The sequence below is a fragment of the Nomascus leucogenys genome, chromosome 6, assembly GCF_006542625.1.
Source record: "Nomascus leucogenys isolate Asia chromosome 6, Asia_NLE_v1, whole genome shotgun sequence".
Taxonomy (NCBI): domain Eukaryota; kingdom Metazoa; phylum Chordata; class Mammalia; order Primates; family Hylobatidae; genus Nomascus; species Nomascus leucogenys.
In genome coordinates this window covers 4,734,308-4,747,060 of record NC_044386.1, presented here as the reverse complement: position 1 = coordinate 4,747,060, position 12,753 = coordinate 4,734,308, and the positions used below count along the sequence as shown (strand labels likewise).

Here is a 12,753-nt window from a genome sequence, read left to right as displayed (position 1 = left end):
TTGACATAAATCCCCTGCCTGCACCTGACAGTCATTGCATCCTGATATGATGCCCAAGTAGAAAAAGATCCTCACCATCCCCTGAGCACCCTGGCCCCATGCTCCACCCTCTGCATGATGACACAGCTCCAGTCTCAGTGGTGCTGATGTTGTGGGACAGGTAGAAGCCCAGGACAGGGGGTTGCACTGCAAGGCCATTGAGATACTCTCCAGCCCTGACATTCTGAGTCTCTGCAACTCTTCTTCCATCGATAACAGTTTCCTAACAAGCCCCACTTATTTTCAACCCAGAGGCATCTCTCTTTCTCTCTGATTGTTAAAGGTAAAAGCCTTAGATGGTGGGAGACATGATCAAGGAAAGAATTCAAGATAAATATGTTTATAAAGGGATAGGATGAAAGAGTTCAGGGGCAGGACAGGAGATGGAAGTAGGACCTGTGGAGATGCAGCAGCTGCTCCACCTAAACCACACCCCGAATGCCTGAGGCGGCATCTCCCAGGAAGACACAAGAGAATGGGATAGGGTGGCCTGTCCCAGGGAACAGATGGGGGTATCCAGGTGGCTGTACCTCCACAGCAAGGTGTAGGTGGATGGGGCAACTTTTGAACCAAGAACCTTCTTTCAACTGTGCACAGAAACATAACAAGGTGGGGGAGTGAGAACATCCACTGCCTACCACTGCCATCTGCACAGTCACACGTGATAGATGGTGTTGTCAGAATCTGACTATATTTTGTGAGCCTCTGCATTCATGAGTAAACAGAACTGCTCGGTTCAGGAGGTGACCCCCCCACTGGACACTGGGTTGATGTGACTGCAGAGCTGTGGCCTGCCAAGGTCAGTGCTGTGACACAGGCAGGTCATCACACAGCAAGGGGCTTTGCCTCTGGGCTCTCTTCTCCTATTGCCACGGAACGCAGCAGAAATGCTGATTCCACCCCAGACACAGGCGAAGTCAGAGCCCACCTCCCTCCCCCAAGAGTGGCCACATCTCACAGCCATCGAGCTTACAGGACAGAAGAAGGCTTCTGCAAACATCTACTGCTAAAACCCCCAAATGGGAACACAGGTGAGCACTTAAATACAAACGTAATCATACACCAAAAAGTGAATGATGATAAAAACAAGTCTGCTGCCCCATTCTGGCTATGGATGGATCACTCTTTTTTATAACTGTTTACATTCTTCTTAAAATTATGCCAACAGCCGTTAATTTACACAGACACCAGAACACCCCCAAAATCCAAGCCCCAAAATCAAGAGGCTGGACTTTACCTCCACAATCAGTGTTTCGTTGGTTGGTCCAGCAGCGATTAAGTTCTCGGGCTCATTATAGGACCGTCTGTAGTCGAAAGTAGTGCCCGAAAATTTGTACCGGCCGGGCCAGTCCACGGTCCAGTGCCCATTCAGGTAGTACCTTCTGAGGGCATTGCGCACAGAAATGTAGGAGGTAGAGACATTCATTTCATAGATGCGGATACTCCGGGCTCCAGAAGGAATGGTGACCATGTGATAATACTCTAGATAAAGGAAATGGGGAAGATACAGCTTTTCATTCCAGAAAGCAGGGGCAAAATCTCTAAGCAATCCCAGTCCTTGGTAAACAAAACCTGAGAATCCACATTTGGAACTGGGGGAAGACGTGTTCTGGTGATCAGTTACCTTAGAACTATACCCGACTGCTTTTTATTAATTGGAGCAGAGCTCCTGTGATGTTCACTTTTCCTAAGAACAATTTTATTTCAAATAACTTAGCAACCACTTCCAATGAAAGCAAGAGGCTCGAGAAGCAAAGTGCTAGCTGAGGCAGGAAGTGAGGCGGTGGAAGGAAGGCCTGCTGTTTTCACTGTCACCTCAAGCTCCTCTGCTAAAAAGCCCCACTTACAATCTTCTTTGCCCAAGGCTTGCAGGCAGCTCTAAAGTACTCACGGTTGGTGTGGTGGTGCTTGGTGTAGAGACCCCTGTGAATCGTGCAGGCTGAGTTATTCCCGTTACACACCCCACAGACATCTTCAACAGCATCAGATCCAAGGACATTGTCACATCCAACTCTCTGGAGGGCCCATGAGGTCACATGTCATTCATGAAAGAAAGGACAACACAGCAATACTGTCACCAATCTCACACAAGAAACCTCCTCCCCACTAGAGTTGAAAATTTCACCAACATAGGGTAGTTAACAAGTATTTATTGGATACCTAATATGTGCACAGTGGGGCTACAATGTTACCCTTCAAAACTGTAGGAAGCTTTTAAACTGTGAACCGTAACCTGTCCTCTTTAGTATTGTTACACAAGTGGCCCTAAATTAAACCTATATGTTGTCATGTTGGAGCGATGGGTGAATTTCAGACTGACCTAAAGGGCTTAGTACAATGACAAGCAATGTGTCTACACAAGGTTCTAACAAAATATGCCATTGTGGGCTTTAATTGTCTCATGCAATGACAGAGAAGGAGCAGATGACACACAGAAATTCTCCTCAGTAGTAATTACATAAAGGCCATGTTTATTCATTTCCTTAGAATTTTAGGAGCTCTTTAAAATTACTCTGATGTTTGTTTGTATTACACTTTCTAACAAAGAGAATAGGTTCTATATGTAAAAAAAAAAATCAATTCAGAAGCAAAATAACTACAATTCTTGGCTTGAAATCCATAAGGCCAGATATATTTCAGAACTTAAGAGTGTTTTTTAATTTTAGAAAGGTAATACATATTACCTTTCTAAAATTTAAATTTTAGACCTATGTCTCAAAGGTGACGTATGTAATGCATATGAAAATCCCACAAGGGCTTAGGGTGGCATCCCATAATTAACTAATTAATGTTTCTATAGTAAAACCCTACATATTTACAGTAAGTGAGATAAATAAAACCAATCAATAGTCTCACATCAGTGCAGGGCAGGCTTTGCTACCAAACAAATTCAGGTCCCCCACACTTTCACAGGTTTTTGGATTTCAGAGTTACAAATAAGGGATTATGACACTATATCATTAAGAATACCTAAATACAATGAAATAGTGAACACATCAATTAACAATGAGACAAAACTGAGGACTGTACAGCTGAGGTACAATGAAAGAGATCTTAATGGAATCATCCAGCCTAACCCTCATGTATTAAAAATGATTACACTAAGGATCTCAGTGGATGATTCAACTTCACCATGGTCAATAATTTAGGGGAAGCGAGAACTAGAAAAGATGTTTTTGGACTCCGTAGGATATGCAGATTGAAAAACTTCTTCATTTGAAACCCCATTATCTACACGCAATGTGTTTGATCTGCTAACACCTTCACTTGGTTTATAATAACATTTTTTTTTCCACCCCTTCCCTCTGCCAATCAGGGTAAGGGTAACATCAGTCACTTAAGTTCATTTAGCTGCTGACACTTCCGCAGCTTGTCTCCTGCTTCCCTGTCGGCCCGCCCTCCTCAGTGAAAGTGTAGCTGCTGTATGTTGCTGAGGCCTCTGTCCAAGCTGCAAAGTGGCCCAGGCTCTCACCTACCCCTGCTTCACTGACTTTCCACACTACTGCCCACAAACCGCAACCAAATCCTGTGGCTCCACTGTTCCCAGACTCAATGCCTGCTCTATCTACATGGACACAGGATAAAAATCCCAACTCCTCATCCAGCCTTGGAGACAGCCTTGGAGACCCTCTTCTCACCCCAACCCTTCCCACAGCATCCCCCAATCCTCCACTTTCCCTCTGGGCATTCTGAGGACTGAATCGGTGGCTAGCAACCCATGCATCTGGCACCACCACGTCCCCTCTCTATTTTCCTGACATCCCTCTTTCAAATCACCCTTTCAGATTTGGCTTGGATGTGGATGTTCCCTTCTCCTAGGAGCCCCACAAATGTCCCAGACCCACATCTAAGACAGAATGGGCCCCTCCCTCTCCTTATACTCTGCACACACTTCCACTGCAGCAAAGCAGCGTGCCATCAATGTGTTCTTCTGGCTTTCTCCCCACTGGGCTGACACTTAGAGGGAAAGGCTTGTCTTATATGTCTGGTCTTTCTAGCCTCTATGGGATGCCTGACACAAAGCAGACTGTCTGGAATCATTTGTTGAATGAATGAAGGATCATGATTACCTCACATATCCCATCTATACAAACATTACGGCTATCCTCCGAGCATGGAGTCCCATCTTTGACTTTATTTGACAAAGAAAAGAAGAAATCAAATCCTTCTGCGATACAGTAGAGTTTGCATAAGTCCTGATCTTAAAAAGAAATACACACACAAACACAAATAAGAAAAATACTTAAGCTCTGATCATTTTTGCTCTGAATGTTAGATAGACTTTCTTTCTTCCCCCATAAAATCACTCCCACACAATAATACATTACAATGGCATTTTGAATGGTTGCCTCATTATGTTTTGTTTTGTTTCTTTAAATTTATTTATTGCTTCACTATTAAATTTTACTCTACAATGTCCTTTAAGACCTTTGATTTTTATACAGTGTTTGGCACATAGTAGGCATTCAATAAATATTTGTTGGCTACAACATTAATGCTTTACTATTTCACTAGTATCATTAACCACTATCTCGTAGAAATGCAAAATATCACTACCATTTTGTAGTAATACACAAAATTCTTACAGATAAAATGCAATAAAAGAATCAAAAACATCACTGAATTTCTTAATGCATTTGGTAAAATACATAAAAATTAAACTCATAAAAGGAATAACTTAGATGAAATCTCTTGAGATCAATGTTTTCTACAAATATAATAAATTGTTTTAAAATATTGGTACCTAGAGAAATAGGAAGTTTACTTCCTTCCTAAATAATCCATTTCAAGGTTTTTTGGTTTATATTTAATATGAACTTTTTTTTCAAACCATTTTGCCCCTTTTGTTCTCTTCTTGGTAAAAAAAAAAAGGGGGGGGGACAATTAATGATGAAAATTTTGTCTGTCTTAGAAATTTTTATAGTCCTGAGACTCATCTACAGATATTTTCCTTATCATTCAAGATAAGAGGCCCAACTCAATAATTCTAAGAATCAAATTTAGTGTGTGCTTCCATGATTAATGAGCTTATTCACTGAAGATTGGCAGTCAGGAGGAACACACACACATTTCTGAACCACGGTTTCAAAGTTCATTCTACCTTTCTCTCTTCCCTAGGGGCCTGTATCACACTGGCTTCATTTGTACAGATTTAAGAGTAAAGGGACAACCAAACATGCTTTGGGGAAATTGCTTGTAATTTCCTTTCAGAATTTTCTAACTGCATGAACCTGACACGGTGAATACACTGTATACACTGAGATGATGAACGTGAATCAGATGGGACATCCCACTTATGTATGTCCAGAGGGCTTCTGTCATTTTTTCGGGCAATGTTCCCATCAAGCAATGATCTCAATCAAGCAATGAGATAATTAGGTTTTCTTTGAATTTCTCCTTAATTATGCCACTTGATCTACTGACCTTAAGTTATTTTAATCATGAAAATAACACTTATTTCTTTCCCACTGGGGAGTAAAGTCTTATACATGCCACAAATAAACTTGGTTTATAGTTATAGATCAAGACTTTCTGAACATAGTATGCTTCAAAATTATTATATTTTCTAAAATATACTGAAATTTCTTTTTCATTCTTTGACAATTACAAGTATTCAATGGGTAACTTGCTTATAGCAACAACTACTGTAATTCTTAATTCATCAACTACTGTAATTCTTAATTCCAAAACATTCCATTTCCATTCCATTTCCGTGCAGGATCTACTTTGTATTTTTTATCACTTCTTTGATGAGCTTCATTGTATTATGCACACGCTTTCTATCTGGTGCATTGATTTCTGACCTCACAGCTGGTCAAGTTTAGATAAGAGGTCGTGACAGTGGGGCTGGCAAAATAAAACTGACCTCCAAAAGAGAATATGCGACCCTCACCTCCCAGAGCGACGTCTGGTTTAATTGCGCACCACACTCTCAATCATGTATTTCTTTAAAAAGTAAAGGTAGTAAAGCATGAGGCTATTACCCGAAAGCAGTTTGAGATTTACCTTCTACTTGAGTGTAAGGCTTCCACTTGTAGTGCCGCCCTCTGAACCGTCTGCTGTTGTGCTCGGCGCACTGAGCGGCGCGGAAGTCAACACTGTCCCGGGGACAATTCTGACTGTTGCAGAGCTTCAGAGTGCGAGTGGAGCCCTCACAAAACTTCCCTCCATGAGATGGCCTGGAATGTGTATTTTGAAGTTAGAATTTTCATATTTTAGTAGCTATTAAATTCTTTAAAATTAGGCTTATTGGAGAGATGAAGCTAAGAGTATTAGAGTGGGTACTCAAGAAAAGTGGACTTCTTTTTTTTTTTTTTTTTTTGAGACAGAGTCTCATTCTGTCACCCAGGCTGGAGTGCAGTGGTGCGATCTTGGCTCACTGCAACTTCCACCTCCAGGGTTCAAGTGATTCTCCTGCCTCAGCCTCCTGAGTAGCTGGGACTATAGGCACATGCTACCATGCCCAGCTAATTTTTATATTTTTTAAAATTAGGCTTATTGGAGAGATGAAGCTAAGAGTGTTAGAGTGGGTAATTAGGAAAAAAGTGGATTTCTTTCTTTTTTTTTTTTTTTTGAGATGGAGTCTCGCTCTGTCACCCAGGCTGGAGTGCAGTGGTGTGATCTTGGCTCACTGCAACTTCTGTCTCCCGGGTTCAAGTGATTCTCCTGCCTCAGCCTCCCGAGTAGCTGGGACTACAGGCACGTGCCACCACACCCAGCTAATTTTTGTATTTTTAGTAGAGATGAGGTTTCACCATGTTGGCCAGGATGGTCTCGATCTCTTGACCCCGTGGTCCGCCCACCTCAGCCTCCCAAAGTGCTGGGATTACAGGTGGGAGCCACTGTGCCCAGCTGGAAAAGTGGATTTCTAAGTGGTCTAGAACACATTCCTGAACACAAACGGTGAGGTTGTGCTCCCTTTTCTATGGAGTGAATCCTTTACAAGAGCAGCAGGGCACGCTTGCTTGTCCTTGTTCCTCTCTGGGCCCAGCGCCTCTGCAGGGGTGAGGCATGGTGGGCAGGGCTGTCCTCACCTTGCACAGGGAGGGGCTGATTGAGGAGGACTACACTTTCCCAGGATAGACATTTGAGAGAATGTGGAACTCAGAGGGAAGTTCAATGACTTTGCTTTCCAGACCAAAATTTCTTTCCACCACCAGTCTTCTGGTGACAAGGACAGGACCCAAAGACCAAGACTAAAGAATCAGTCACCTTTGCTGGTTGGTACTGACAGCTCACCCCAGAGAATTTGCATGGACACACTGGTAAGTGCAGGCAGCCCAAGGGGTACAGAGGGGGGTAGGGGGTGAGGGGAGCTCATGCTTTAAAGTTGGGACTGAAACAACAAGCCAAGTGACACATCTTAAACAAGCTTAAAGGCAAAGGGAGATGTAAAAAACACCAGTCAGAATGGCTACTATTAAAATGTTAAAAGATAACAGGTGCTGGCGAGGTTGTGGAGAAAAAGGAACACTTATACACTTTGGTAGGAGTGTAAGTTAGTTCAAACATTGGGGAAGACAATGTGGCAATTACTCAAAAACCTACAAAAAGAAATATCATTTGACCCAGCAATCCCCTTATTGAGTATATATCCAAAGGAATATAAATCATTCTACCATAAAGACACATGCACATGAATGTTCATTGCAGCACCATTCACAATAGCGAAGACATGGAGTCAACCTAAATGCCCATCAATGTTAGACCAGATAATGAAAATGTGGTACATACACACCATGGACTACCATGCAGCCATAAAAAAGGAAGAGATCATGTTGTTTGCAGGAACGTGGATGGAGCCTGGAGACCTTTGTCCTTAATAAGCTAACGCAGGGACAGAAAACCAAATACCGCATGTTCTCACTTATAAGTGAGAGCTGAATGATGAGAACACACGGACATATAAAGGGGAACAACACACACTGTGGCCTGTTGGAAGGTGGACGGTGGGATGAAGGAGAGGACTACAAAAAATAACCAATGAATACTAGGTTTAATACCTGGGCGATGAAATAATCTGCACAACACACACCCGTGACACAAGTTTGCTTATGTAACAAACCTATACTCCACCCCTGAACTTAAAATAAAAGTTAAATTAAAAAAATTAAAAATTAAAGCCTCTTCACTTCCGCACATTGGTGATGCTTCTCACATTCATTCTTACTTCTTACAGAAGCTGGCAGTTAAACTTCCTGTTGTGAAGGTAAATATATTTGATGGAAAACCCCAAATTTGCTTTTTTCCACATAAAACCATTGTTCTTATTGATCTACTTATTTGTATTCTATATACTTTTCTTATGATTTATTTATTTGTTTTAAGCAGATCCTTGGTATGTCAAGTAAATGTGGTTAAAATTCAATTCCTGAATATCACTGTTGGTGCTGTTATTTTTTGCTGTGGTCAGGTAGTTATAAGCATCTTAAGTTATAGCACAGAGAGTTAATTAAGAAATGCTTGAGTGAAATACCTTTCCTGTTCAGTGCTTCTTACGATCATATGCACAGCACAGGCTTGCTATTAAGAGCTGAGGCCGGGCGCCATGGCTCATACCTGTAATCCCAACACTTTGGGAGGTCACAGCGGGTGGATTGCCTGAGGTCAGGAGTGCGAGACCAGCCGGACCAACATGGAAAAACCGTGTCTCTACTAAAAATACAAAAATTGGCAGGGCGTGGTGGTGGCACCTATAGTCCCAGCTACTTGGGAGGCTGAGGCAGGAGAATAGCTTGAACCCAGGAGGCGGAGGTTGCAGTGAGCCAAGATCACACCACTGCACTCCAGCCTGGGTGACAGAGCAAGACTCCATCTCAAAAAAAAAAAAAAAAAAAAGAGCTGAGACACAGGCATACTGCTTGGAGGGTTCATGGCATGGAAATCAGTCGTTTGTGAGGAAGGCGGTCAAGGCATACTTACTTGGGGTTGGTGCAGAGGCGACTCCTATGAGACACTCCCCCTCCACAGGTCCTGGAGCATGGGGACCAGGAAGACCAGTCCGACCAGTGGCCATGCGTGGGCTTTGGGCCTTCATCACCATATTTCACACACTGTCCTCCCCGGCACCACTAAAATTTTCAAGATAAATAAGTTGACTTGACTCAGACAGGTAGGTAGACGGGGTCATCTCATCACTGCTATAAGGCTGAGCAGTGGGGAATTTTGTAAACTATGCAGACATTAGCCTCCCTACACTCAAGTAGCACCTAATATAAATACAGTATATTCGATGTTGTTTTTTTTTTTCTTTCCAAACCGAGCATCCTCCTATAAATTCACATACAGGGAAGATGAATAGAAAAACCATTTTCAAATGTCTGATCTCCTAGAAACTTAACACATTTAATGAAGGAGTGTTACCTGAATACTCAGTCTGGCTGTTCAACTCCCAAGTCGGTGAACTCTGACCTGTCCTGAAAACAAGGTGCTTTTCACATCTCATGTTCAGAACAGAGAGAGTCTCAGGTAGGAAAGCACAGCTGGAGGCTCCGCATGGCTCAACACCTTGTCATTTCAGGCCCGTACTCTGTGCTTTCACCCCAAAGCACCTGGGCTCGGAGCCTTGGGACGATTAACTAATGCCACATTAGAGGTCACGCAGCTTCCAGGGCGATGAGGCAATCCATGTGGAATTTCATCTGTCCCCACGAAGGCTGGAGATGCTATCTCTTCCCCTTTCTCCAGAGAAGTGCTCATTCATTTTAATTCATGCTAAATTCCACGTGGCAAATTCACTGCACCACACATCAGGGCTATGCACTATTTAACACCATGTCCAACAGCAGTGGTTCCCTGGGTGGTTTGGTGTGGACTTCTAAGATCTTAAATGTCCAGACTGTCTGTTGAGAGGAAGAAGGAAGATGTTTGTCTCTTGTCCTGGCCCCAGTGTTGTGAGAAGAGCTTGGCCTGTGGGCTGGGGAGACCTGAAGTCAAGTCCCTTTTTATCTCCTAGAGCCACTAGATTTGTACTGAGAGAGAGAGAAAAAAAGGCTACTTTCATAGGATGCAACCGCTGGCCTCATTTGTCTACTCTCCCCTCTTTTCTTCTTTCCTGCTTCCTTTGCTCCTCTTTCCTTTTTTTTTTTTTTTTTTTGAGACCAAGTCTTCTTCTGTCGCCCAGGCTGGATTGCAGTGGTAGGATCTTGGCTCACTGCAACCTCCGTCTCTGGGTTCAAGTGATTCTCTTGCCTCAGCCTCCCGAGTAGCTGGGACTATAGGCGCATGCCACCACACCCAGCTAATTTTTGTATTTTTAGTAGAGACAGGGTTTCACCATGTTAGCCAGGATGGTCTCGATCTCTTGACCTCATGATCCGCCCACCTCAGCTTCCCAAAGTGCTGGGATTACAGGTGTGAGCCACCATGCCTGGCCTCTTTCCTCTTTAAATATGGAAGCCATCAAAGTCCTCTTTGGAAAGAGCAGGGGTCACAGGTGCTCCTGTGATTTTTGTCCTGCCCCCTCCCAGAGCACATCCTCAACTTTGGAAAAGTAAACCTCTACATTCACTGAGATTTGCCTCAGTTATTTGCTTTGGCTTACAGAGTCCCACACTGGCCACTGAACAGAACACTTCATTGCTTTGGACCATGGTTCAGCTGTGTAATTTGTAGGAACCTACCCTATCTCAACATGGCCTTTTTTTTTTTTTTTCGGTACAAAGGAAAAAGCTACATTTGAAATACAAGGGAAAATAATGTCACATATCAATGGAAATCAATTTAATGGTGCTTTTGAGATAAATAAAATGTAACCAGAACATACAGGTTATTGTGAAAAAGCATCACAACCACATTACCCAGGAAAAAGTAGCACCTGACCACAAAGAAAGCAGGATGCCTGGAGAACCACCTCGCATTTCATGCAGGCAATAGCTCAAAGGCAACATCAGAAAGGCTGTTGGTCTTTTAAGAAATAGGCATAATTTTGCAAATGATCACCTGAATAATCCATTTTCATCAATGACAGCAGAAAAGTCATGATTATCTGCAGCTTAACACTCAAGTAAATTACCTGATGTCCTTCGACAATTAGAATTTCCATGCCATATCTCATTACACTCATTTTCTTTCAAGAAACTGAAAGCAGTTGGCTGGGTGCAGTGGCTCACGCCTGTAATCCCAGCACTTTGGGAGGCCAAGGCAGGTGGATCACGAGGTCAAGGGGTTTGAGACCAGCCTGACCAACATGGTGAAACCACGTCTCTACTAAAAATATAAAAATTAGCTGGGCGTGGTGGCGGGTGCCTGTGATCCCAGCTACTCAGGAGGCTGAGGCAGGAGAATTGCTTGAATCCGGGAGGCGGAGGTTGCAGTGAGCCGAGATTGCACCACCGCACTCCAGCCTGGGCAACAGAGCAAGACTCTATCTCAAAAAAAAAGAAAAAGAAACTGAAAAGCATTGCTATTACATTACATATTATGGATTAAATCAACTGGATCACTGGATCACTAGCAGAATTCAATGAATTAGAAGAATTCAATGATCAATCTCATGCCCTTTGAGGAACTGAAAAAAAAGCATATTAGCAATGTGTCCAGAATGAATGGTGGCTGGGGGCTATTCTCAATAAGTTTATCTTATTTCTGTTCTTCAGTCGGCACTGCAATAATTTAACCTGAAAACATGTGTTAGCATTGTTGTTAACATTTTAAAACCTTTCTGTCTGTAGTCACATTTGAATATGTGTAAGATGTGATATATTTTCTTTGGTATTTAAACATAATAGGACAATGATATTTAGGCATGTTCAAATACCATACTAGATCAATGCCTAAATATCATTTCATATTCACTAATGCCACTAAAAAACTCAGATACATAAAAAGCAAAAATAGTTATGTGATAATTTGGGTCCAGGATCTTTCTATCTTTATTAATAATCTTTTATATTTAAAAAATGCAATTATAAGTTAAATCAAAAGAATTAAAATATTATGGAGTATTATAATTTTTTAAAGTTTTAATAATGAAATTGTCATTCTTTACTATTTAGTAATAAACTTGTTATCTTGTATATTTCTTTCAGAGAAATATACAAGGTTCAGGGGTACATGCGCAGATTTGTTACATGGGTAGATTACGTGTCACTAAAGTCTGGAGCTTGAATAACCTCATCACCCATGCAACGAACACAATATGGGATAGTTTTTCAACCCTTGCCCCCTCCCACCATCCCCCCTTAAGTAGTCCCCGGGGTCTATGGTTCCCATCTTTGTGTCCATGTGTACTCAGGGTTTAGCTCCTGCTTGTAAGTAACAACATGCAGTATTTGGTTTTCTCTTTCTGCATTGGTTTGCCTAGGATAATGGATGGCCTCCAACTGCATCCACATTGCTGTAACATCTTGTATACTTCTTCTTTTCTCTACCATAGCTCTCTCTCTTCTCACAGAGTCAACGATAAGTGAAAATGATGTGCTCCAGGGTCTTCAAACCGTTGTTCTGTGGCTTTCACAGCACTGTTTAATGCTGGTCCTTTCCATGATAAATGGTGGTCAATGGCTTAATGTTTCCCCTCAATTGACTGAATCTGTCATCACCTCTTGTCTGATTTCTATGTCTATGAATTCCAGGTAGCTCATCAATTTTATTTTCACAAAAGTGAGAAAAGGATTCCTCTTCACATTATCCATATAAAATAAACAGTGTTTGATAGGAGCATGGGTATGCATATGTATATGAGAAATACATGTTTTAAAAATACCTATGCAA

The 12,753-nt window shown here is 42.2% G+C and overlaps 1 protein-coding gene across 1 annotated transcript in view; it reads right to left on the bottom strand.

The window, feature by feature from the left end:
• Positions 1-12,753, bottom strand: part of ADAMTS16 (ADAM metallopeptidase with thrombospondin type 1 motif 16) — a 163,485-nt gene that overhangs the window by 75,279 nt on the left and 75,453 nt on the right. The window contains exons 12-16 of the mRNA XM_003263214.2: positions 8,962-9,110; positions 6,046-6,218; positions 4,110-4,240; positions 1,931-2,054; positions 1,277-1,521 (exon numbers count right to left, since the gene is read on the bottom strand). Coding sequence (XP_003263262.2) covers positions 1,277-1,521; positions 1,931-2,054; positions 4,110-4,240; positions 6,046-6,218; positions 8,962-9,110 — 822 coding nt within the window. The remainder of the gene's footprint in view (positions 1-1,276; positions 1,522-1,930; positions 2,055-4,109; positions 4,241-6,045; positions 6,219-8,961; positions 9,111-12,753) is intronic.